Below are 27,388 nucleotides of genomic sequence, written 5' to 3'. Positions count from 1 at the left end.
GAAACATGGACACATTTACATGACGCTCTGTGCAAAATCTTCATTGTACTTTTAAGATACTGCCACATCATCTCAGTAGCAGTATATGTCCAGAGCTGTGTGTGTGGTTACAGACATACATACAAAGCTGCCTGCCCAACTGCAGGGTCCTGTTATTTAGATACCTGGTATAAAAAAAATGCAACAGTAATAAAAGGAGGCCAGCCTCCTCTACTGTTTGCCTGCCTGGCCCGGAGTCCAGAGTTCAGTAATACAAAACTGCTCTAAGGCAGGAGTGCACAGATGCTTTTAATTTCCTCTTAAAAGTAAATAAATTAGGAAATGAAATGCAAAACAATCCTAGCACAACATAAAGTTTGAGCCATTAAAGTCTGAACCGAGGTAGGAAAGGCAAGTTTGGGCCAGGTGTCACAAATCTGAGCCAGACTCAAGTCAAAAATGTTGGCTCAAGCCAGTTTAAGCTAGGTGAGTCTTTTGCTCACTTTCTGCACTGGCTTTATCTGCAAGTAGGTGAAAGAACCAACATTTCTTGACTGGGGTTTGAGACCTGCAGACTTTTGGATAAAATCTGTGGAACATCATTAGAGTTCTTAGAAATTATTTTGCAGCTGGATTAGTTTTAGCCCATCCCTCTGTGACACTTGCTAGAGAAAGCCTCCCGTAGCTGGTACACGGTGCAGCTTATTCCCCTCAGAACTGCTCAGTTAAGGTATGAACTATCTATAAGTCTTCCATTCTTAATTTGCAATTCTGATGTTGCTTTGAGAAGTGGGGTTTTATCAGCTATATTTATCCTGGTGAGCCTTAATGAAAGACTGTGCAAGTAGAGAAATAGCTTTATCTTGCTTTTCCCTTGATGTTTGTTTTCACAGGCAGATAAATTCCAGATGTATGTCACCTACTGCAAAAACAAGCCTGACTCCAACCAGCTCATCCTGGAACACGCAGGGACTTTCTTTGATGTAAGCAGCCATTGCCATTTTCCTTCAGCACGCACAGTGCAGCTGAAACACCTCCTCTTTACATCTGAGCAACGGGTTCCTTTTTGTGCTGTGGCATTTGGGTTTTTCATTCCACGGCAGTTATCACATGCTGTGAAAACTGACAGTGTGTGAAAACTGTGGTGTGATGTGTGATCTTCATCAGTGTGGCAAGTCATTTTTAATGGAGACACATATTCTTATGGGAACCTTTGTGCATTTTTTAGACCCAGTCCTTTCTAAAGAACTGGTTTGGATGTACTCTTTACTTCTAGGTTTAGTGGTAAAATAAAAAGCAGATCCCATTATATTTTATGATGTGAAATCCCTAAGTCCAAAACAAGATCCTGCCCTCCTGTTCTGCAAATTTTACCCACCCTTTTGAGCCTCTATCTACAACTACCTAAAAAGAGGTTTTGGCGAGGTGGGGGTCAGACTCTTTTCCCAGGTAACAAGTGATAGGACAAGAGGAAATGGCCTCAAGGTGAGCCAGGGGAGGTTTAGATTGGATATTAGAAAAAAATTCTTTACTGGAAGGATTATCAAACATTGGAACAGGCTGCCCAGGGAAGTGGTTGACATAAAGATGTAGTGTTGAGGGACATGGGTTAGTGGCAGTGCTAAGTTGAAGGTCGGACATGATGATCTTAAAGGTCTTTTCCAATCCAAATGATTCTATGATTCTAAACATTTGCTTCATCATGCTAGTAAGGGACTCCATTGACTGCAATTGGACTATTTCCCTTACAAGCACTACACCTGGTGATAAACATTTGCAGGCTCCAAACTCAGTTTTTTAGGCTGAGAAAAATCTTTAAAGTTTTTGAGTACTTTTAAACTAAGCTTTCCCTCTGATTTTTGAAACCTCATCCATTTTGCCGTGCTTTTCTGCTTATCTTAGAGCTTTAATTACTTGCCTTTTTAAAAAAAAAGTGCTAAGATCTCTTTTGAAAAGCATTGACAATCTTTTTACAAATGTAGCTACTCAGCAGGATCCAACCTGCCAGACATGAATCGGCTCCTCTGGGTTTTGTATGTGCCAATGGTTATAGCATTTCAGATAAACCCAACACTGAAAGACCTCACGTGAGCCAGAAGAAAGGTGATGAACACCACCTTTTGCCTTGTTTTTTGCCTTGTTGCCGAATGGTCTAAAAGTAGAATTGAACTGAGAGGGATTTTCCAGGAGGTGGCGCTTGAGCCTGTTGAATGGTTTGTACTGGTTGGTGATTCGTGGAGGGTTCGAGCCACCTTGGGTGTCTATCAGTGTTGTTCACACAGGTTAAAAGCGTTTCCTCTGCTAAGCTTTTCCACTCCAGCTCTGTATATGGGCTAGAAACCTGCCTGATGTTGCTTAATAGAGAATATTCATGTGTCGGCATCTGCTGTTTTGCAAGAGGAGATGTTTTCCTTCCATTAGTGGGAATTGTGCTGGGCTACCCAGTGATGCTTGCGCAAAAAGAGAAAACTGGCTATTCCCCCCAAGAAAATCTTCTAGGATTCACTCAATCTGACTAAGGTAGTGTGAAGTACCTGTAGATCCTTTTTATCTTGATCTTGCTTTGGCAGTAGTTAAGTAGCAGGACAGAGAGAGGACAGTCTAGCCCAAGGAATACGGAGGAAATGGCTGTTCTTTTCTTCCAGGAAGAACCTGGAATTTCCCAAAACACCTTCACGACAAGAGTGAGTTATCTAGAATAAGACTCCTTAGTAAGAAGCATGCTTGAAGATCACAAGTGTACAATCCCTTAAATTGCATAAACCATCATAGAAGCCACCGTTGAGATGAAAACAAGTAGTCCCAGTAATCTGTCTGAACCCCTCAAGTCCACAGAAAATTTGCAGCTTCAGGGCTCATTGCGAGAGCTTCAGCTGGTGGAAATCAGCATATTACTGAGGGGATAGAGTTGATTTTAGTGTCTGTGATTTAAGCGAGCTTTGGTCCTCAGGACAAAGACAAAAGTTTGGTTCAGTTGTCTATATGCTTCTGCTATTTTGAATATTTTTTTCCTTTAAATCTTGGAAAAGATCAGTTGTTATATTCAAGGAGCCATAGGGCACCTTTAATTTGCATGTCCAAATTTACAGAGTGGAACGTGGTAAAGCTTACCAAGTTTGGTAGCATTGCAGAGCATTGTGTTTCTGCACGGCTGATGGTTCTTGGACAGTTTCTCCGCTGAGCTAGAGTGTCCCATAGGAAATGGGCAGAGGTGCAAGCCGGGTCTCAGCTTCTCCTTAGTAATAGTTTTTCTGAAATTGCTCACCAGAAATTTGTCATGCATTACAAAACCTAAATGTTTCATGAGGTTTTTAGTGTTGACTCAGTCTACTCAGCAGGCCATCGATCTGTACACCCAGTTCAGGATGCAGTTTGTCCTCCTACTAAAGAACTGTACACAATTAGATGGCTTATCTTTGTTTGTGACTCTCTAGACATTTGAAACAAAATCTGGGCACTTTATCACTGCTTCATTGTAAATTCAGCAATTCTTATAGTGTGAAATTGTATTCAAGTATTCCTGTCCCCCGAGGCATCCAAGGGCCTCTGAGGGCCCCGTACTGCCCTACGCAGAGGATATAATTGGTGTTTTTCTGGGATTCTATCATTGCATGTAAGACTACATGTTGATCCTGTTGTGCAGCGCATCCAGTTTGAAACACACAACTGCCAGCACACGGTGCCTGTCAGATACCTTCATTTCTTCCAGGCCCTTGGGACATTTTTCCTCCCAAGGAATAACTAAAGTTGTGTCTAATGGTGAACTATGGGGCACTATAACGTGAACCAAGCTTGCTTTAAACAAGAATCAGGGCAAAGCAGAGAGCCTAGAGCCCTGTGGCTAGCCTGTTTCTGAAACTTGCCAGCCGCTTCAAAGCTAGCTCAGGTATCCCTCTGCTTCATGTTACTTAAAGGATTGTGAGAAATGTCCGCACTACCGTGCTCTACACTGCACAGACCTCTCCAGTTTCCACCCACAGTAGGTTCAGACCCTTCCAGTTGTTACAAAGCCAACCCAAGGGCAGCTCGCCCTTAGCAGACCTCACCAGGCGCCTATCTGCAATGTCTCCAGAAGTTCACGAGCACATCAGTGATCAGCACAGACATTTTGACTGAGATTCAGGTGACAAACCACAAGTATTCAGTGCTGTAAAAGGTATCATAAGGATATCTCTTCTCACCCCCAGGTACCACCTCAGAATAGCATAGGTCTGTCAGCACTGTGTCAGCCCCGTTACTCCCCTGTGGATATTTCAGCTACCCCAGGGCTCTCAAATGGTACTAGATGCTCATGTTTAGACAGCTAAATTACACCCTACGCGTGCAATTTAATTTAATGTCACTCCATTTTAATTGAACGTTAAGACTCTGCTTTCAGCCTTCATAGCTAAGAGAAACCAGTTAAAATGAAAGATAAGTCATATTTAAATCGAAGCCTGTGTAGTTTACTCAACATAGCCTTAGCTTGACTTGCGTAGGGCCCCTGCAGTTTATATGGCCTTAGGGGGACTCCGCAGTTTATTGCCAGCCTCTCTGAAACCACAGTTATTTGCATGTGAGCTTAAAAGAGAGTTAAAAAATAAAGAAATGCAGAGATCCAGAGCTAAAATTAGTTATGGGTGGTTCTGTCTGGTAGGGGGGTAAATGGTTTCCATGACTGACTGCTGGTTTTATCTCTTCTAGGAAATTCAGCAAAGACACGGTCTGGCCAACTCTATCTCTTCTTATTTAATCAAGCCTGTCCAGAGGATCACAAAATACCAACTCCTACTGAAGGTACCTTCGTGAGCTGCCCAAGTCAGCTCATGCAGAGCGGTTCACAGGTGTAATGAGTTAACTTGTTCTTAAGGGAGCTGCTTCATCACCTGTTCATGGCCCCTAAGCAGCTCCTGCTGAGCTGCTCCTCCGACCTCCCAGGCCTGAGCATGGCAACAAAGTGGGAAATCAGGTCGGGTGTTTTAAAGGAGACTGCTCACAGAAAGAAAAAAAACAAACAGTAAAAAAACTGGTCCCCTGTTTCAACTGGGTTTTTTTGTATCCGAGTGGACTTAACCCTCAGAAGTGACAACTGGGAAAGGGAAATTGAAGGGATGACAGAACTGTTTACTCTCCTTTTTGTAAGTTTGTGTCATGTAATGATTTGATTAAAGGCTTCACTGACAGCAGCAATGAACTTTTGGCAACCCAGCTGGCACAGCTGGACTGACTGATGTCTGCTGTGTAGGCGTAAGTCCCCAGAAATCTTCTGAGTGTCCAGTCCCACTCAAGAGCACCTTGTTCTGTCTTGCTTTGTAGTCATTCCCATTTGATCCCCACTGTCTGTGACTATCCACAGTGGGTTTTGAGGCAGTTCAGCTTTCTCCTGTCGCTGTTAGCGAAGCAGTTGCGTGTACCAAGTAACACAATCGGATATAAAGCCAGCATGTTGGTGAGAGTTTGTTTATAGGTGTTCTGCATTGCTTCTTAGGAACTGCTAACCTGCTGCGAGGAGGGCAAAGGGGAACTCAAAGACGGTCTGGAAGTGATGCTCAGTGTCCCAAAAAAGGCCAACGACGCAATGCACGTCAGCATGCTGGAAGGTAGCAGATGGGCAGGAGGTCGGGGCAGGGGAGGGACCTGCTGATAAATGAAGCCTTCTTGTAACTTGGGTAGAAAGTTAGTACGGGTTGACTGTAGCAATGCTGTTGATTTATCATAATTTTCAGGTAATTCTTAACTCCTTTCTGATATTTCTCCAAAAGTCTTGGAAGAATAAAGCTGGCTAGGAAATTTTGGGGGTTTATTTATTTATATCTTATGTGTGTGTATATGTATTATATGTATATATATATGTACATGTGTGTATACATATACAATGTATATATATATTTGGTTAAAACATTCTTACTTAATGAAACAAAAAAAAAAACCCTCAGTTTAGCTGCTGGCAGCTGTAACGATTATTGAATGAAAACATTTCTAAATACTGTCTCAACATTTCAAAAGGAAAAGTTCTGGTTTTCTGAGTCAAAACAGCTTGTGTTTCAAAATGTTAATATAATTATCCCAAAGATTAAAAAAAGAAAAAAAAGTATTATTAAAAAGTATTTCAAAACTACAGAAGAAAATAGTTTGCTTGCCCCAAAGTTAAGTCTTTTGTTGGCTTTTTGATGTGTGGACTATTTGTAAAATTTAAAAATTTTCTTCTGGACAGAGATGCTTTATTGTCTCTCAAACGTTTTCTTGGCCTGCGAAAATAATTTCTAGCCTGGCTTGAGTCAGAACCGGGAAACAAGAAGAATACTAAAACAGGCAAGAAAAAGGAAATGGTGCCAGTAGCTAAGCAGCACATTAAGATCAAGTGATTAAAATTGCAGGGGTGCAAACCGACCCAGCGTAAGTAGAACCACGATAAAGATGGTTTTAACTGTGGTGTCTGGTGAAAAGCAAGGTTTCCCAAAATAACGCCTGAATAATCTGTCCCCATGAGATGACCAGCAACACGCAATAATAAAGAAGCTGGGATGACTTTGTCAGGGTAGGCAAGCACTTGGACACTTGTCTCCTAAAAAAAAAAAACATTATTCCTGACTATTTGGAGCAGGGACCGGGCTGCTTGCTGCTCTGCCAGGGCTATCTGGCATGAGCAACAGCAATCCCCAGCTCTGGAGAGAAGTGTGACCCACAAGCTGCTGAGACAGCAGTTTGGAAGCCACCTTGCACTAGAGAATCCCTTTTCCCTCAAGCCTCCCAGTTATGTGGAGGGAGTCCTGTGATCCTCAGCCATGTGAAGGTCTTTGACATGCAGCTTGGAAGATGAGAAACTGCTCCTGGAAAGCTTGTTTCAGACACCACACCAATTCACTGTCATAGATGTAGCCCCCCCATGGCACTGCTGTGGACTCACAGGCCCCTGAAGGTTGGGTTAGCGTGCTTGAAGGCATCATGGTATGATGGGGCACTTCCAACTACCACATGATATTTTTCTCTGAATGTGCGTTGACGTGCATAAGATTCCTTGCATTGCAGTTCTGTGTACAGTAGCCACTGCTGAAACCTTTATAATATTTATCTTTACGTAATTACTACTGTGCTTTAGCAGCAGTCTCATTTAGCACATATGATGTATTTCTCTCTGGTGAAATAATTGTATTGTTGCAGTAGGAAAAAAAAAAAAGAAAAATATTTTTTTCACTGGGGAAATGGATGCCCATTAATGTCCTTTCAGAATACACATAAAAAAAAAAAAAAGAGCAAGACAGTTTTATTTCAAGTCCTTAGTGGTCTGGTGTTTCTGGGCACTACTGGTCCCAAGAACAAATACAAGCCAATGTATTTTGTGGTTTTAGGGTTTGATGAGAACCTGGACGTCCAGGGAGAGCTGATTCTTCAGGATTCCTTCCAAGTGTGGGATCCCAAGTCTCTAATTCGGAAAGGCCGTGAGAGGCATTTGTTTCTCTTTGAAATCTCTTTGGTGTTTAGCAAAGAGATCAAAGATTCTTCAGGACACACAAAATATGTTTACAAGAACAAGTTACTGGTAGGTGTGGCTGCAAAGAAAGTATTCTGGGTGTTGTCTTTCTTGTAGGTAGAGGTGGAGTTTGGGGGATGGCTCGCATGTCCCCGTGCTGGGTTGGGGATGCTCATGCTACCTGGAAGGGCAAGCTCTGGGCCCTGCGGGGCTCCCCTGGAAGCCAAGCTTGCAGTGAGTCTGGAGAGGTTTAAGAAAGCGAGATGTGAAGGGTGGGTGGGAAATGCAAGGAGGATCACTCAAGCCATTCACTTCCTCGCCATACCCTGGTGATTTTCTGTGTGTAGCAAAGCAGAGACAAGAGCTCGATGCCTTATCTGTCCCTGCCTCCCCATTTCTCCCTACAAATGTAAAGTTTTCTAGACTCATGAAGCTTCGTATATATGAAATCTCTCATCATCTCTCCTCCGCACTAGACCTCAGAACTGGGAGTGACTGAACACGTTGAAGGAGATCCCTGTAAATTTGCTTTGTGGTCTGGACGAACGCCATCCTCAGACAATAAAACAGTGCTGAAAGTAAGTCTTTTCTGCTTATTGTCTTTGCCTTTAGAGCTGCTAGTTGAGGCCTTGGGAGCACTAAATGAAAGGTCAGTTTCTTCCCTCCTGGTATTCGCATGGCTTCCATGTCTGTCAGCAGGGTCATGCTGCATCAGGAGCAATTCAGCTCTAAGGCCTCAGTATGAATCAAGACAGTGCAGTTGTGCAGCCTTGCTGAAATTGCATCTCCTTTTGCAACCTGGGTTGAGCAGCTGCCCACTGACACAGGCCAGGTCTCAGGACGTTTGGCTGGGAGGTGTAATTCTCTTAGTCCTTGGCCACTGGGCTTATCGACAATCAACCTATTCCTCAAACCTCCAGAACTGTGAGCCATTTCTGTCAAGTGAGTTTCTAATGAAGAATTCACGTTATAGTTATTTTGTCTGAGGAAATCTCAGCTGTGCACTGATAACCTATTTCTCCTCCACAGACCGTGCTGTATTGCTAGCATTAAATATATTTATCCAGAGCTTAGCTGCTTTACTGTTGCTTGCCAAGTAGGTCTGGTGAAAATACTTCAGTTCTGGAGTTACCAGGTACTCCAGCCGTTAAAACAATACAGCAGAGAGGAGAAACAGTTAATCATGCATGTTCATCAACCAACCACGATTCTCCTACATAGGAGGTGACGTGCTGGGAATATGATAAAGTGTTTGTCTTTCTGCCTTGTGGAACTTTAGGCATCCAGTATTGAAACAAAACAGGAATGGATCAAAAATATCCGGGAAGTCATTCAAGAAAGGATTATCCATCTGAAAGGAGCTCTGAAAGAGCCAATTCAGCTCCCCAAGACACCAGCAAAGCAGCGGAACAACAGTAGAAGGTAACCTCAGTCATTCCATACAACATGAAATCACTCGCGTTTTCTTGACCAACAGCAGTGTAGTGTCTGTGGGCTTTTGACTGGATTCACTAACTTTTTCTTACTATAGCCAAAAGCAGTTTTCATCACCTTTGTTTTTTATACGTTGTCCTGGCAAAAGTAGCAAGAAAGCACTTCTATGACATACATACAAAGGTCTTTTATTTTAGTACTCCAAAGTACTGGAGAGAAACAGTAAAAGTTCTTCAGAGTCCAAGGTTATGTTTCTTTCCCAAAGTAGAATTTACTCCTTCACATTTGAGTATTGACAGATTTTTTTTTTTTTCCCCCATTTGGCATTTTGAATTGCTTGACAATGAAAATCACAGCTGGTCATGATAATATATTACTACACTGGAGAACCTGTGTTGCATCATCAAATACGAACTCATTTCAGCCTGTGAAGTTATCTCACATTTTTTTTGCCAACTTCTTTGAATCCTGGATTAAATAGAAATTATAGAAAACGAATTTTTCTTTTGTTGTCGTGCTTGCATTCCCAAAAGCCACCTGTAATTTAAGCATCTCCATTTCCTGATCAAGTTTTATCACCCTCTTACTTCAGGCTGTATCATAGAGGCATCTGAAGCATGAGTAAGGAAAGTCACCCAGGAGATCTGTAGCAAAGCAGAGATACAGATATTTCTTCCTGGGGACATGCACCAATACAAGAGTTTTCTAGTACGGAACAGGGGTCTTAATTTTTTTTTCTTTGTCCTTCAATATGTATTTTATATTATTTAAATTTTTATTTTGAAAGACCAGTAAAGATGTAGGAGAACTACATCTATACAGCAAGTAGAGGTAGACTTGTAGAGCTCTACACTGTCTTTATTAATGTTTGGATATAATTTTTATGGCTTAATATTTAATTCCTGAAGATGTGGTTCCTGTGAGACAAGACAAATACCCCTTCCCTCAGTGTCACATGTGGCCTGGGCTGAATGGTTTTGGTTAAGGCAGAAATCTAATTGTAGGAAAATTTCTGCCTGACAGCCTCATTACAGAGCTATTTCTGAACACCAGAGTCTTCTCTGCTGTAAGTATGCAGGCAACGGCCATCCTCTTTCCAGCAACAAACGTTGTGATTATGTACTAATCCCAACCCTATGGCTGAGGGTGCAACATGAGCTGCATCAGTGAGGTAATTTTAGCACAAAGCCAGCTCTGGCACGCTGACTCGGCACTTCTCAAATCCACCTATAAAGTTGTGCGCATTCCAAGGTGGTGTGTTAAAGTAAGCATCGTTGTTTCCCTATTATGTCTTTTGCAGAGATGGAGTAGATGATGCAGACAGCCAAGGAGATGGCAGCAGTCAACCTGACACCATTTCCATTGCATCCAGAACATCACAGAACACAGTGGACAGCGATAAGGTAGGACCGAAATGTGAAAATACACTGCAGCTAATCGCACCCAGAAAAATGTAAGTGAAGAGCACAATGGAAGGCAGAAATAAAGCAACCTGTCTTCTACTGAGTGAGTCAAAACTTGTATTCCCCCATGCTAGGCTATTAAAATCCAGTCTGTTTCTAGGTGCTTGTCAGTACTGCTGTTTTACATGGTAACATCTCTGTTGCTCCAGCTTCTTTGTGGTTAATACACAGAGGTTGAATTGGCTCTGAAGAAACACAGCCCAGAGCAACCTTTTCTTCCCTGGTAGAACTTGCCCTGTGGGAGCCAGCTTCTGAATCGACAAACAGTTGGTTATGTTCCATATTTGCCCTCTGAGCTAAAATCAGTAGTTTGTTGGAGGGAATACAGGAATACACACCAATTAATACAGCAAAATTGGGATCCTGGCTGGTATCTTGAGAGCCTGGGAGACCTACCCTTTCCAGAGACTGTGATTCTGGACCCCTCTCCTCGCGGACATATGGTGGAGCATATGGATGGCCCTGAGATGCGCTAGATTCTATTGGAATGCTGCACGCTGTCGGCACGTATGTACCCATCATTTTATTTATCAGACGATCTGAGTCCAGATTCCCAGCTCCACTAGGATGGCTGACTCGAATTTGTCACCCTGATATACCTCCTGCTGAATTAGCAGTTGGTGGTAGGAGTAAACGGGCTGTTAGGAATAATTTACCTTAGCTACGCTGTTGGGGTTTGTCACATCGACCGAGAGATGTCCATATTCTTTTCATGTGTTGTTTTGAAACCATGTGAAACTTGCAAAAGGATAAAGTCTGCAGAGCCATTATGGATTTATCTGTTTGTCAGGGCTTTATGCTACCACTTACACAAGGTAGAATTGTGTCTTCACAAAATCAGAATTCAAGTTTATGGTTGTAAAGTTCACAAGCAAGGTTCAGTGCAGGAGTTATTTTGAAAGCTGAGCTCAGAAATAGGAGTTAATTACAAATAAGTTACCTTTGTAAGACCCTCCTTTTGTATTTACCTTGAAGGTATGTTCCCATGCTTTTGCTTTTTTTGACCAATAATGTGCATTAGAAAAGTATTAATCCTCACAATCCACAGGCCACTGTAATGTATGCAAATACTTTTCCCGATGCTAAAGAATTACTTTCTTATGTCTTCAAACCACATGGACTCATCCTGCTTTTCCATGTTTTTCACATTTATCATTCCTGAGAAAGGCCCTGACTTAGTAGAATAATTGAGCTCATGCTTAATTTTAAGCGTTTGCATAAGCTTTGCTCGTTTGCCCCAAGCCCATTGACTCAGTTGCATGAATTATGGTAGACGGGCAAGGTCTAGGTCAGATGTTCCATACTGCATGCTGTAGCTGCATACAAGATCTATAGTGTCAATAGCAAAGGAGATGATCAGGATGTACCCTGAAAGACAGCCCATCATGGCAGCAGTTGGTTTAAGGGTGCAAGACTGGAAAGGGTTATAGGAATTTCTATCCAAAACCTTGTGTGAACTGAATGGCAAGATAAATTGAGCACCTAATTGTACAGGGAAAAAATTGTTACCACTGGGGAAAGGCTAAATCAGTTCTAGAGTTGTGTTGTGTTTTTTGCTTTTTTAAGGTGAGTAGCTTCACTTGCTAACTTAAGGTTATCTGTGTGTTCCTCTATCCTTATATACGTTTAACAGAAACAAATTCCAGTGTACAGCTAAAGCTTAGACTCGTGTGTGCTTTGCTGAATCTCAGCAACTGGTGTATCATCCTTAGATAGCGAGGCAATTCCTGCTGAAGAGTTTCCTTGTTGTCACTGATGTTAATGCCAGAATACTGTGGAGAATTTAGCTCCCAGAGTGCTGCAGTGCTGTGTCTTTGCTCCAAGGAAAATGAACTCCATGCATTGCTTTATAGTTCTTTCTCAGTTTTTCTACACAATGTTACCCAAATTAATGACAGATGGAGCTGAGTTGTCTTACTTCCTGTTGAAGTCGCATGGAGGCACACCTGGGTTCAGTCTCAGGTCAGACATCGGTTCTTACGCTGCTTGCACGAAGCCCTTAGCGCGTGTTAGCATCTGCTGTGAGGGGACTCTGTGTTAGCAGATCACAAAGCTGTGCAACGACCTAACAAGACACAAGACCCCCAGTGGTGACGTTTCACCACATGGGAACAATTGCCTGTTATTCCAAGTTATTTTACCCTCCAACTTTGAAATGGGATTTTTTTCCTTCAGTGTGTAGTTGTGCTTACCTTCTAGGATGGTCTGAGTGAATCTCGTTTCACTGGGAAGATTTATCTGCCCGCGTAGTCTGGTACTGAGTTATCGGCACGGGAAGACTGTACCATATCGTGCTCTCTGGCTGAGGTTTCTTGGTGCAGCTGATAGCGCTTGGTAAACGCTGTAACATATATGCTATAATTAACGCGCCTGGTACTGATAACAGCACCGCTAGGTAATGTGTTCAGCAAATAGTGGTTTCGCTGCCTATTTAACTTCAGGGTAGTCAGCAGAGTTTTTCCCAGGAGTTCATATTCAGGCTCTGAGTTTTTTCACAGCTGTAGCCTCCCTGGGTGACCTCTCTGTGTGCCCCAGTGAGCTCTCCGTCCAGAGGAGCCATGAGAAAGAGTTCCTGCCTTTAAAAGCTCTGGCTGTTCACAGCAGCCTCATTTGCAAACGCATGCAAAGAGCTTTGCAGTGCTAGCAGTGTGCCAGCGTGGCAGCAGGCTAATCCTGCACTGGGACCACCCATGTATTATCTCAGTGCCACAAACAATTCTCAAGTAACGTTCCAGAGTTGATATTACTCTCTGAAGGCAACAGAATTCAAAGATTTAGCTGACACACTTTGTCCTTTCCCTAAATCTTGCTATGATTTAGGGAAAGGACAAAGGAAATGATTTAGTCGTTGCTAAGGAACGACTGAGGGAACTGGGGTTGTTTAGCCGGGAGAAGAGGAGGCTGAGGGGAGATCTTATCACCCTCTACAAGTACCTGAAAGGAGGTGGTAGAGAGGTGGGGGCTGACCTCTTCTCCCTGGTGACAAGCGATAGGATGAGAGGAAATGGGTTCAAGTTATGTCAGGAGAGGTTTAGATTGGAAACATTTTTTCACTGAAAGGGTTATTAAACATTGGAATAGGCTGCCCAGGGAAATGGTGGAGCTGCCATCCCTGGAGGTGTTTAAAAAAAGGGTAGATGTGGTACTTGGAGACATGGTTTAGAAGTGGTTTTTGTCAGTGTAGGTTAATGGTTGGACTTGATGATCTTAAAGGTCCCTTCCAACCTCAGCAAGTCTATGATTCTATTACACCCGAGGATTACCTAACGCATTAGTTGAATGTTCAGACAAGAATGCCAACCAACATTTTAGACAAAGAAAACCACAACCTCTCAAAGGTTCCCTATTTCAAGTAGCACTTCTGCTTAATAACACTCCTACTATGCCTCAAGTCATATGTATTTCTGTCAACCTATGTGTGAGCCAACTCCTTCTGGGTTGCGAGTAGCGATTTCTGTCTCCTCTCTCATCAGGGTGCAGCCCTAGAGCAAAGCTTTACCTTTGCATTTCAAACTCGTGAAAAGGCAGAAGGTTGTTAAGCGGGAATATGATAACGTTACTGTAAATTCAGCAAGGATTTTGCTTTCTCTCAAGACAGCTGAACCTAGCCATAACATTTATCAGGGGCATCATTTGGCGCAGAGGATAGAGCACTTGACTGGGGGCCAGAAGAGCTGAGTCCTAGTTCTGCTCCGTCACCCACATGTTGGATGCCATTGCAAATTACATCTGATGGCACATTGCACTTGTTTGTTTTGGGTTTTTTTCGTGTTTGTATTAGGAATTTGCAGGGCCGGGGTGGGGGGGATGGGGAATTCTTGCAAACATTAGTTATAGGATACAGACCCAAATTCAGAGCCATGTTTTTGTAGTGAATGAAATTCACAGCAATCTCTGTGGTAGTGGACTCTCCTCTGAAAATATTCTTAATTATATGCCTGACTCCAAAAGTGTTACTAAGTCTTTAGTTATTCAGGCTTTCTTGGCTGCACGCAGTGGTCAGGTGATTATATGAGATTCTTCAGATTAAAAAAAAATAAATAAAATGTCCAAGCCTGTTTAAAAAAAAAAAGAGATTACTCCTGTCTTTTAAATCAAATACCTGTTTAAGTAGCTTCTTAAATCTGGATCTTAGTCCTTCTTTAATTTTCTTTGATTTTTCTCTCTCAAAAATTATGTAAAGCAATTATCCCTGGGCTCAAACATTTAACTTTCATTAAATACTGTACAGTAGAAACACAGACTTCAAGTAAGGTCTGTAAAATCTGCACCTTTGTAAAAGGAAAGAAAGAGAGGACATATAAACTGTTTATTTTTCCATTTCAATTTTTCTATATGCAATCTATAATCTAAAATATTTCATACACCAAAAAATAATTATTCGGATTATCATTTAGGAAAGTATCATATAGAGGGAAAAAGTGGGTTCATGAACTGGGCTCAGTGCTAAAGAATCAATAGATAATGAATACTATTACAATCAGTATAATTCCCATTGAGTCAGGTCCTAGGTAACCTACTATGCAAAATTTCTTCATCCTTTTCCGAAAGGCGCACTAGACGGCTTTTGTTCTATACAGTAAGCCCTCTTCAGCATGCTATCCAGAAACCTCTCCTTAGGGAGAAATCCTTGCCCTATTCAATTCACGGCAGTCAGGATTTCAGTCTTTGTATTTGGATTCAAAGCAGTGGGGAATTGCATAAAGAAAATGCTAGAATGCAGGGCATTCTCATTTGTTAGGCCCATTGATCTATTGGCTTGTAAAACAGCTGTTTCTGGCGATACTGGTCCATCTTCTAATGAGGTTTTTTTTTGTTGGCTTTTGCAGACTGCTGAGGAGAGCAGTTCTCATTTCCTCCTGTTATTTTTGGATGTGGAAAAAAGCTCTGAAATGTGAACCAAAAAGTTTTACTCTCTAAAAAATAAATATACATGATATACTTTTATTTTTTCCATTAGATACTGGACTCAGCTCATCTTTCAGCAGTCATGAGACTGAGATCTTGACCTCTTCCACATTGGTGGTATTATATAAAATCTGGGAATAATAATTTTTCTAATTGAAGGTAATTGGTATAAGAGGGGAGATTTTTGAATTAAGGCTTGTTGGAACAAGTCATCTAGTGGCAGATTCCCTTTTCTTGAAGGGCTTCTAATCAAGGCAAAATAGCTTTCTCCCTGTGATATTGCTACTGAAGCAGAAGTTAGGATCTGATGCAGGAAGTACAGCTTCAGATTCTTCATTAGGGAAAATTCTCATGTCCTTGGAAGTTTCCTTTCCAAGTAACATAGATATGAGAAGTGCCATAATCCCCCACTTTCTTCCTTGAGGCTACTAATCATTTTGGTTTTGAAATCCATAATGTTGTGCACCAACATGCTGCAAGTTTTTCTAAATAGGTAATATTTCTTTGAACTATTGCCTAGTGTTAATTTGTGCTGATTAAAAAACCCAAAATTCCCAATTGGAAATGCCTGCTCTTTCAACAGTAAGGGAGACTTGTTCTGTTACATACCTCACAAGGAAAACATAAGGAAAATCACTACGTTTACTAGATGCCACTATCAACACATACAATACAAAGTAGTCAATCATTGCTTCCCAGTATAAATTAATCTGGAAATTAAGTGTTGAAATTAAAGTGCCTAAAACCAAAGTTGAAAAGCCAAAGATCCCACTGTGACCAGGCAGCTTGTAAAGAAATTAAGTACACTAAGGTGAGCAGGAATTTTACAAATACTCCCTTCTCTGAAACTGTTGATTCTATCAGCTGGAGTTCAGCAACTTGCTTCCAGCAGTGGGAGTTGGAAACCTGACTCCAGCAAGTAGGGAGCTCCTGGTTGTGATGGCTGGCATAGAATCATAGAATGGTTTAGGTTGGAAGGAACCTTGAAGATCATCGAGTTCCAACCCCCCTGCCATAGGTAGGGACACCTCCCACTAGACCAGGTTGCCCAAGGCCATGTCTAGCCTTGAACACCTCCAGGGATGGGGCCTCAACAACCTCTCTGGGCAACCTGTGCCAGTGCCTCACCACCCTCAGAGTGAAAAACTTCTTCCTAATGTTTAATCTAAACCTGCCCTCTTCCAGTTTAAAGCCATTCCCCTTCGTCCTATCGCTACATGCCCTAGTAAAAAGTCCTTCCCCAGCTCTCCTGTAGGCCCCCTTTAGGGACTGGAAGGCTGCAATAAGATCTCCCCAGAGCCTTCTCTTCTCCAGGCTGAACAGCCCCAACTCTTTCAGCCTCTCCTCATAGGAGAGGTGCTCCAGCCCTCAGATCATCCTCATGGCTCTCCTCTGGACATGCTCCAGCAGGTCCATGTCCTTCTTATGTTGAGGACTCCAGAGCTGGATGCGGTACTCCAGGTGGCTCTCACGAGAGTGGTGTAGAGGGGCAGAATGACCTCCTTTGACCTGCTGGCCACACTTCTTCTGATGCAGCCCAGGATACAGTTGGCCTTCTGGGCTGCGATCACACATTGCTGGCTCATGTTGAGCTTCTCGTCAGTCAGCACCCCCAGGTCCTTCTCCTCAGGGCTACTCTCCAGCCATTCCCCGCCCAGCCTGTATTTGTGCTTGGGATTGCCCTGACCCAGATGTAGGACCTTGCACTTGGCCTTGTTGAACTGCATGAAGTTGGCTTGGGCCCACCTCTGCAGCCTGTCCAGGTCCCTCCGGATGGCATCCCTCCCCTCCAGCATGTCTACCTTGCCAAACAGCTTGGTATCATCGGCAAACTTGCTGAGGGTGCGCTTGATCCCACTGTCCATGTCACCGACAAAGATGTTGAACAGTACAGGTCCCAGTACTGACCCCTGAGGAATGCCACTCATCACTGCTCTCCACTTGGACATCAAGCCATTGACCGCAACTCTTTGAGTGCGACCAGCCAGCCAGTAATCATTGACCATCCAGCATCATTCCCTAAATGCCACTGAGACAAAAGTCTTCTCTCTCACGCTAGTGTAAAACCGACCTAACAGCCCAGCACAGTGCATGCCCTGCTCTCCCCGCCAGAGGACATGGATCCTGCAAACAGAAGGCAGGGTTCCAGGTGGTTTGCATTGACGTGAAGGCATAGGCACTTCACAGTAGGGTCTAGTTGCAAATTTGTATTTGCACTTGAGCCAAACTCTCTAGCCACTTGAAAGTGGAACTAGCCCCTTGGAGCATGCTAGCACTGGGACCATGATCCCTCATACTACCAGCATTGTACATCAGCTCTGCCTGGATCTTAAAGCTGATCCCACCATAGATTTTTCTGGGTTTGATACTGTCCTGGTTTCAGCTGGGAAAGAGTTAATTTTCTTTCTAGTGATTGCTGTGAAAGGAATGTCAATAACGCATATTGTTTTAGTTGTGTCTAGGTGATGTTTATTCTTTTCAAGGACTTTTTTCAGCTTCCCATGGAAGCTGAGAAGGAGCATAGGCAGAACAACAGAATAGCCGATGGAATATTCTGTACCATAGACGTCATGCTCAGGGTATAAATGGAGGTTAGCTGGTGGGTGGGGGCTCGCAATCACTGCTCAGGAAAGGTACCAATTCACTGGGTGGTGAGAGTGATTTGTGTCATTATTATTCTGGTATTGTTCTGTTAAACTGTCTATCTCAATGCACGAGGTATTTTCCTTTCCCTTTCCCCTCCTTTTCTTCCTCTTCTCCCTGCCCTCTGGGGGGAAGAGGGAGAACTGCATGAGCGGCTGCATGGTCCTAGCTGCTGGCTGGGGCTAAACCACGACAGGTACTAATAATGGTCTTCTCTTCTGTGCTCTCAGACTGACCTGGAATCAGCAGCAAGCCTAAGGCTCCTCTCAAAGGTTGCATGACTTGGAAAAGCTCAATTAAAGAAATGAAAGCATTTACTACAAGATAATGAAATAATAATAATCTTTCAATGAAAATCCCCTTGAAATAAGAACAGCAACATAAGGGACATTAAAAAAAAAAAGATGTCAATATGAAACATTACTTTGTCAAATACAGAAAATGCAGACCTTGGATAAAAATGAGAGAAATTCCCATTTTCAGAGAGGGAATTAAAGGCACAGAGAAATTAAAAGCAATACTATAAGGCAAATGCATACATTAATTTTGCTGACAAGAGCACTCTTGCTCAGACTGAGTTGATAATTTAATTTCTACTTAGTTTCTCAGCCAGGGAGCTGATACACCAGTCAGAACTAAAAACTATATAGCAGCTCTCTGTCTCTCTTCAATGCTATTAAAGTATTCTGTACCTTTCAGTTATATACTTTCTTTCCTGAAGCATTTTTTTCCTTTGAACCCCCGGTACTAGGGTTTTTTAAATCATCTCTCGGCTCTTACAAAGTAGTAACACAGCTGGCGATCCAAGTCCTCTATCCCTCTGACATTACTATGGCACAATGTGTGCATCCCATGATCCGAGTTTCCACCTTTTCCATCTCTGCCAGCGAGTTCTGTATTGAGTCATGTGCAAGAGACACATTCTACTGCAGGACTGGAGGAATTTCAAGGGACAAGAGCTGTTGACCCCCAGCAGTGCTTTTGTATGGTCAAAACATGTATTGCCACGGACTGGAGTCTAGGCAGTACTTGAGCAGTGGAACTGAACTAAATAGAAAACACCCGTCAGCAGAAAGTCACTCTGCCAGTGGTTAGTGGCTGCTATAGGTTGTAGCTGATGTGAAGGAATTCAAAAGGTATGATATGAACTGGCTATGGCAGAGCTAAGGGAGACCACGATCATAGGAATGTGAAGTGGGTGGTAAAGCAGGTAGTCACTTTAATACAGAATCTGGAGTATTTCTTTAGAAATCTTTCTGGTTTCTGGAGCCCTGTGAAAGGTGATGCATATTGAGTTGTTTGACAGGTGAGGCTGGACATTGACAGGAAGAGAGTTCTTCCTCCAACCTATATATATTTTACTTTGAGGAAATTAGATTGGATTTAGCAACTGTGAGTTTCCAAAGGGCAAAGGAAGGGATTGATTTGGTCTCGTTTATGTAAGTACTGTTGTGGTTATTCTGCACTGATTCCGTCCAGGCAAGTGATGTGTCAGAATTGAGTAGTGTAGTGTCCGGAGTGCTGTTTCCTTATAGTGACTGATGAATTATGGTACCACAAGTAAAATTAAATTTATGTAAAAGAAAACGATTGCTGACTGATAAGTGAAATTTTCCTGTGAAGATACTATAAAGAAAAGAGGAGTGAATTATGACCCCAGAGGATATATTTCTATTGCTTGGACGCTGCCTAGCATTAGTGCAGTTGTCACACTGAGTTCTTACTGCCCTCACCTGTGGAAAAGGGAGAACATGATAGCTGGCAAAGAAAAACCCTGACATAAAACATTTTGGCACTTTAATTAGCCTTCTCGAGTGCTCACTAGCTATAGGTTGTTAACTATTTTCAAGATACTGTCATGTAGTAGCAAAATGTTTATCTTATCAAGGAAACAAATTGTTCAGCCAGGAGCTGACATATCTCTCTCTCTAATGGTGTGTCTTCAAATTTCCTTAGGCTTTGGGAGACTGCCTCTCAATTCTTGTTCTGAGTCTTAGCTAGGTCCTCTGTAAATTCAACTCTTCCCTGGGAAAAATACACAAATATGTGTTTCTTTTTTTTTTTTTTTTTCATTGTGAATAGTACCCTGAAACTGAGGTTATTGAAGTGACACTTGGAGCTGATAAAATAAGACTGTTTTATCTCTTCTGGCCATGTCGTCTTTGACATGAACTTGCCTTTCTAATCGTTCATGCTCAGTAATATTACTGTGGCGCTTCTCTCCCCCCCACCTTCCTAAGTATAAGTAAGGACTTTCCCTGTGCTTCCTGTATTTTTTACCTGGAATGCAGCACTGCCAGCATCATGAAATGTTCCAACTTTTGAATTGCAGGACTTTGCTTACCTGTCTCCGTTCAAGATTTTTCAGTCTTTTGAGAGGGGGAACCAACAAAAACCTGAGGATCTCGCAGTGAAATATAACACACTCAAACAGAAAAGGTTTAAGTTACATCTTTAGGTTTCCAAATGAGGTCATCCCAGGTCTGAAGTGCTACACACACCTTATTTGACTCATTGTGCAAAGTTGCACAGGCACTCACGGGAGACTCTGAATCCCAGACGCGATCCGAATAGTTATATCTGTCCCTTGCTCAGAAAGCCGGGGCCAGGCCTATGCTCTGCCTTGGTATAACTTAATATCTGTTTTGGGGACTTGGATGATAGGTCTTACATTGCCTTTTTTTGTCTGTAAACTGGTCACTCTGACTGGCAGCTTTACAGGAATTCATCCACCTGTCATCTACAAGCGGAATCAGTTGACAGCCCTTTTTTTGGATGCATAATGTGTAGCACAGGATCTCCAGGTCCTCAGCACAGGTATTGATACTGACACTGCCTACGACACAAATCTCCCAGGACAATTCTGGGGCCTTTGGCCCTTTTATCCTCTGAGAATTTTGAAAAAATTGACTTTGGTCTTCCCTGGATTGGAGCCAGGTTTCGAAAGAAAGAAAAACGTAATTCTTGCCAACCTTGGTTTTCAGGCAGATTTAATCCTGGCTTGAATTACATGTTATCTGTCTTTTCCAGCACCTGTTTCTAAATGTAACAAGGAGTTGATCAAGAGGTTTACCTCTGAGAAGTGATCTGTTAAGGGTGCAAGTGCTGCTGAGAGTAGGGACATTTGTTTTCGGTTGTTTCCAGCAAGTATTTGTTGCAGCTGTGTGTGGAGGCAGCACTAAAGACAGGCTGTCTTGTTTCGAAGAGCTTTCTCAGAAAAGGTGTATATGTAAAGTAAAACATGAGCAGCTGCTTTTGAAACATCACTTCTGTTGCAAGCACTTGCAAACTTCACAGTAACTCCTCAGGAACTTTGTCTAAAGTCTTAACCGTGTAGTGGACCCTTATCTGTTGCATGCCTGGAAAATTCCCCCGGCACCTACCTGAGAGAAGATGACAGTAAATGAATTTCACCAAAGGCCTCCTTTTTTTATCCGAGAGTTGAATTTTAGGAAGAAATTTCCCAGAGATCTGAGTTTTTTAACAACCCTGGCTTCATCACTGTGGAAAATATAGCAAAGCCAAAGCAAAGGAAAAAAGGTGGCATAAGCTTTGCAAGGGGTTCTTTCTTTCTCACTTCAAACGACATTTAAGGTAAAATGAATAGTGTCAGATTTTTAAGTATATCATGTAAAAAAAAATTAATCCCAATGTAATTGTTTATAATGTGCCTAGTGCATTCTGAAAGGAAAAAAAAACCAAACCAAAACAAAACCAAAACCAAGCTGGCTGTGGAGAGTTCCCGCCTATGGAGAGTTTGCTGACTGTGGAGCAGCCTGGGGTTTCATTTCATGAACAGAAATGAATGAATATCTGGAAATGTGGAACATCTGTAGTGCCCATGGGAATAGAAATCATATTGTTCATTGGGTAATATTCACGGGAAATAAACTCATAAAAGGCGGGCATGAAATTTGCCATGCATTTTAATTATCTCTGATAGGATTTCTGAAAATGCTATTGAACTTTAGTGGGACCTCTGCTCTCAAAATGCTTGGACGCAATTCTGTCCCCAAAGGAAAGCCATTCCTCTGGTGGTCTGTGAAGGGTAACTGGTCAGTACTCACAGGTTTACTTCCAGACCAGTGTAGAAGCAGCAGATATTTTCTTAACACCTTTCCCAGATTATTATTTGCAGCTATAATAACTGCAGATATGAATCCAGATTCAGTTGGGTGATCAGATGCTGAGAAGAGATCCAACTGAAAGTCCCTGAAAGTGCACTCCTAGGGAAAGAGATTCTTCAAAGATTTCTTTTCAGCATTTTCGTCCATGCATAACTGGCAGTTACACCCAGGGCAGATAACATACGCTCTACTTCTTTTATAAAGTGCGTTCTTTTGTAAGTTTTCAGTTCTATTGCTATCCATTTCATAAAGAACTTTTGTTATTGATTTTCATAGATTATTTTTTTCATTTAGGAAATAAGAATCAGCATTCAGTCTGCTTTCAGTCTTATCCTGAGATCATTTCAATCTAATGCATCTTTGGTGGAAAATAAGTAAATCGGTAACATTTGAAAATACAAGTCCCTCTATGATAAAAGAAGTGCACGGGACTCCTTCAGGCTGAAGTTCTCCTGAGAACGTTGCAGCTCTGAATACCAAAGGTCAACACATAAGTGCAAGGGTACTTCGGTGTAATTTCTGTGGCAGCCCACTTGATATGTCCTTCCCATTCCTGCAAGCAGTGTGAAAATCAGATTCTATACTGATGTGCTGATGAACACATTCCCCTTACAGGCGCAAGGCACACAGCTAAAGGTTGTCTTAGTTGATATAACAATTATCCTAAATTCACAGCAAATGTGGTATCTCTCAATTACAAAACATTTCTGGAGAACATGTGATCCTGCTCAGACGGGATGGCTGCAATTTTAAAGTGTGCGACATTAAGGTGCAGAATGTAAAGACGGTTGAAACTCAGCTGTGGACCACACTGGTGTTAAATGACAGGAAATAAATCATGCTCCATATCAGTAAATCTATATTACCAAACAAAAAAAAAAAAAAGTTTTAATGCCTGCTGCGAAGAAAGAGGATGTTTAATTTATGGGGATGTTTAAGTGAATCAGTTTAATGCAATCAAACAGAATAAGAAGGAAGGAAATGCAGTAAAATCCCTGTCTTTCTTTCAAAGACATCACTAACCCAAGTTTAGTAAATTTTAGAATAGAAGGATTCAAATAAATTATTGATTTGCACAGAAGAATTAAAGGATATTCTGTTTTTCAGCTCTAAAGAGAGACCAGCTGTTGTTTGACTTTTATAAATGTGCTGTGATTTTCAAAGAGTCAGATGTCAAAGATTTGTTGCCATTTATGCTACATTAGAAACTGAGTGGAACTTCAAATGGCAGAGGAGCTTCTAGATCTAAATTGATCTTTGACTGAATGGGAAACAGTTAAAATTGATTCATGTTAGTCAAAAATAGTATTTTTTTCCAGCAAGATTCCACCTGTAATGGTTAGACAAAAATATTAACAGATCAAGTGGCTGAGTTCCTTTTTTCTCTAAATATATGCTAATGAGAGTGCAAGCTGAACTGTAAGGCATTAAAGGCCACTTCCTCATTATTGCTTATCAAAATTAACATTCAGTGACCTGTAAACTCTTCACTAATTCCTCCCCTTTCCCCTCATGAACAATTCCTTTTCACTTTTCACACGAACAATTCCTTTTCACAATTCCTGTTCACTTTCATGAACAATTCCTTTTTCACTTGTACAGCATAGAATGCCAGTATTGGGCTATGACACTGGTGAAGTGATTCCTGGGGCTGCCCTCAGACTTGCTTGCCTGGTCACATCTCATGAGGGAACACTGGCACTTGCTGAGACCTATGGTCTGAAAGGTCTGAGCAACACTTTGTCAACAAGCCTGCTCAAGATGTGAACTAGATGCTCCCGGTTCAGCGTCATGCTGGTTTTGCGAATTTTTCTCCTGATAAAAGGGATGAAAGTGTTAATTAAAAGTGGATAGACTATATGGTCCCCCCAAAGTGAGGACATAAATAGAATAGGAAGTGTCCATCAGTATTCTGGGGTTGCTTCTGTAGCCATTCTTGGGCCAGGCACTAGCGTCTAAAGTGCTAGACCTAGAAAGAAAGGAGCAAGCAGGATTCAGAACTTGTTCTAAAGAAGAGTATGTCTTTTGTTTGTTTCATCTTAAGCTCTACCTTCCATGTTGTCATTAAGCACGAAGCTGTTCCTCATCTAAACCTGATCATTCTCCTCCTGTTCTTCAGAGAACTTGAGTTCATATTTATTTACCCTGTGCTGTTGTTTTGAGTTGCTCCTGAGGTTTCATTCTGGTGATTACAGCGTGTTTGTTTGATTTGGCTGTACAATATTAAATATATCCCTCTGGAGGAACAATATGTTTTCTTGGCAAATTTTTTTTTCCTTTTAGAATTCATCATTTTTGTGTGGTTAATGCTTATTAGCTGTAAAGTGCCAGGTTTGTTGAAAAAACTTAGAAAACCTTGGAATGGCATGCTTTCAGCTATAAAGGGCATATAAGGATAACACAGAATAACTGTCTAGAAAGGAAGAAAAGTTCGAGTGTGCTCAGAAATTAGTGTTAAGAACAGGTCTTTGAGCTACACCGTGAGAGTTCCTTAATCAAGGACGTTAGAGGACATTGGAGATCATCCAAGTTCAAAGTTAATATTAGCAAGGAGTTTGATACTGGAAACAAAACTGTGTGAAAGAGGGGGAAAGAGTTGCAAATTTCCTTTTTCTTCATATAGGGGATTGAGTCAGAAAAACACAGATCACAGCCAATATTTGTAAGAACACCTTTGCTTCAGGAGTGGAGGGTTGCACTGGTATGCAGTAGCTCTTAGGTGTTCAGAAAGTCTTGGAGGGTCCTTTCTTTCATTAAGCGTATGTGTATATTTGCACAGAGCAGTCACTGCCTTGTTGGTTGTAGTCTGAGTTATACAACTAGTTGTTGATCTTAGTGTGTGCTGTTGGCCTCGTCCAAATTCGTCTGACCCTTGGTGCACTCAATTTATCAATTGCTGGGGAAACTTGTCTCCAGAGCTGATCAGTTCTTGGGAAAATTTCACAACCTACCATCTCAGCTCGTACTTTTCCTCTCTTCAGGTTGCTGTCTGCTAGTACCCATTTCTCCATCCAAACTTGTATGTAAAACCTATATAACACTCATTCACACACTCATGGGGAAGAGGCCTTTATGGTGTGGCCTTATAAAAGGTGCAATGCCTGATTATGGGCAAAAGGGTGCAGACACCGTGAGTTAATTGATTTTAAAACTTTGAGCAAGGCCACATCTACCTCAGTCTTTCTGTTGAGTACAGCTGTGAGCATGGAGGACCACGAAGCATCACAAGAACATACGTACTGGACTGGGAGGCAATAGAAGGCGGCAGAGGAACATGGAGGGCAAACCACAGGGAAGCACAGAGCTGGGCAGGCAGCTGAGGGAGGCGAAGGCTTTCCTGAGAAACGGAGACGTTAGATGTTGGGGGACCTGAGGAAGAGATTGCACCACACAATGTATCATTTTTTTGTTTTCTTTTTCCCCTTAGATTCCAGTGATAGTTTACCTCTTCTCACCCCTAGGTCAAGTAGGGAAGAAAGGGCTTTAGGTTATGGGTTGGGCTATTCTGGTTGCTTCTGCTAGTCCACAAGCTTACGGTCTTTTCAGTGATCTGAGGCAGGATTTATTCTGGAGCCAAGTATTTTTGCTGCAGGATGCCCCAGGAGGCACTTCCCTGCCTTGCAGTCAGCATTCTCCCCACCTTGTAAACCACATGCATGCCTTGCTACTGGCAACCTACAGCTGAGAGAGACATCCAAAGCTTTCCCCAAGCCTCTGTTTCCAGAATCACAGTGCTGCTGCTCTCCAGACCAACTTTATTTTTCTGTTTGGATCTCGCATTAATTATAAACCCACCAACAATTGAAATCAAACTCGCCCTCCTCAAATGCGTGTGGGCGAGAAATAGAGGGGTGTGAAACGTATGGCACGGCTCCACAACCCCTTTTCTCCTTGGGTTCATTTTTCCTGACGCTACAGCATCACTTCCTGACCGTGCTTGCAAATAAACAACTATTGAAAGAACATGGCTGGACCACACATGCGTATTTTCCATTCTCGTGGAGGAAAGCTGTGTGTCAGCTAGTGGTTATTTATTTTCACAAGAGGCGGTTGGGTTTGTTGTCGTGTCTTTAGGGCACCATCTCTCGAGGTGCTGAGCCTTCTCAGCTTGCAGAGGCTGCAGGAAGAATCGAGGGCGGGGACCAGCTGTGCCCCACAGGTCTCGGGCCTCCGTTGGCGTTATTACTTCTAGAAGTTTTCCAGTGTTGATATTTACTGCGTGATCGTGAGGAGTCAATAGAAAAGGACAGCAGGGGGTCTACCCGAGGGAAGGAACACTTTCCTTAACCAAACCACGTGATGTTCCTTTAAAATTGGAGTTGGAGTTGTTAAACCGTCAGTTAGAAGTGTGGCATTTATAGAGAGAAGAAAATAAATCGAAACACACACAGAGCTTTCTGGCTTGCTACAGATAACGCAGTGAGAGCTGATTTTCATATGAATTTAACTGATTCTCCTTAGAAAGGTAAAAGGCCATATTCCATATCAGTTGCTACATATAACATGGGAAAAGTGGCATTCAGCTGGCTGGTCTTTGCCTTCACATCTGGGCACCGCACATCACAGAGGATCCGCCGCTGTGCAGGCTGCCGGTGCGTGCTGGGGCAATTTGAAGGCTGGAAGCACCCAGTCTCTGCTACCCCCATACCTCCCCAGCAGCAGACCCAGCCTTCTGGGGGGGGCACCTTCCCCCAGCTTTGTACTGGCTTAAACAGCTGCTGACCGCAGGGTACAGTTTAGGAGCTGAGGGCTGCCTGGTTCATGATTCACCTTCTGGCTTTTGTTGCGATGGCTGAGCAGACTACGGCTGCATCCCCCCGCCCTCTGCGGCTGAACTACAACAAAGGTGTGAAGCAGACCTTCCGGGGTTGTTTTTGTGGGTTGTCTTTTGAAATCTCTTAGGTTTTGTATTCTTTCAGAGGTCCTGGTCTTAGTGCTACATGCAGTTCTTCTGCAGAAACTCTCTTCCAACCCTGAAGTTGTGCTGCTCCCCCAGTAACTGAACCTTTGGTACCTTTTGCCTTTATGAAACCTCCGCACTTAAAGCTTTCTAGGAGAGAAACTTGAGGACTGAGAACGGACTTTAAAAATCAACCTTTTCTCAAGCTCATCGAGTTGATCCTTTCTGACCCTCCCATTGTGTGATGCCTATGTGTTATTTATGAGCACTTGGCTGCACATTTCTACAAAAAAGATAACATTGTTGAAGCTGAAATGCAATTAGTTATGTGGTACTGCAAAGAGGGAGGAAAGGGATGATGAGAGCTGTTGCACCCGGTTAGGCAGCTGCTGGGGTCAGAGATGCAAGGCAGAAAAGATAAGTCATTTAAAGAAATGGGAAGAAAACAGGATGAAATGTAAGTCAGGTTTGTTTCATCGGGTCA

The 27,388-nt window shown here is 42.4% G+C and overlaps 1 protein-coding gene across 4 annotated transcripts in view; it reads left to right on the top strand.

Annotated features, from left to right (window-relative positions):
- The window catches only part of KALRN (kalirin RhoGEF kinase), a gene marked incomplete at its 5' end in the record, with an annotated part of 529,922 nt that overhangs the window by 376,430 nt on the left and 126,104 nt on the right, over positions 1-27,388 (top strand). For all 4 annotated transcript variants that reach the window (XM_082483615.1, XM_082483616.1, XM_082483614.1 and 1 more), the window contains 7 exons: positions 873-962; positions 4,663-4,755; positions 5,447-5,558; positions 7,308-7,498; positions 7,906-8,007; positions 8,709-8,851; positions 10,164-10,266. In XM_082483615.1, coding sequence (XP_082339741.1) covers positions 873-962; positions 4,663-4,755; positions 5,447-5,558; positions 7,308-7,498; positions 7,906-8,007; positions 8,709-8,851; positions 10,164-10,266 — 834 coding nt within the window. The remainder of the gene's footprint in view (positions 1-872; positions 963-4,662; positions 4,756-5,446; positions 5,559-7,307; positions 7,499-7,905; positions 8,008-8,708; positions 8,852-10,163; positions 10,267-27,388) is intronic.

Source organism: Vanellus vanellus, assembly GCF_965231255.1.
Source record: "Vanellus vanellus genome assembly, chromosome: 5".
NCBI classification, from domain to species: domain Eukaryota; kingdom Metazoa; phylum Chordata; class Aves; order Charadriiformes; family Charadriidae; genus Vanellus; species Vanellus vanellus.
Note: the sequence above shows the minus strand (reverse complement) of the source record. Positions and strands in the feature narration are given on the sequence as shown.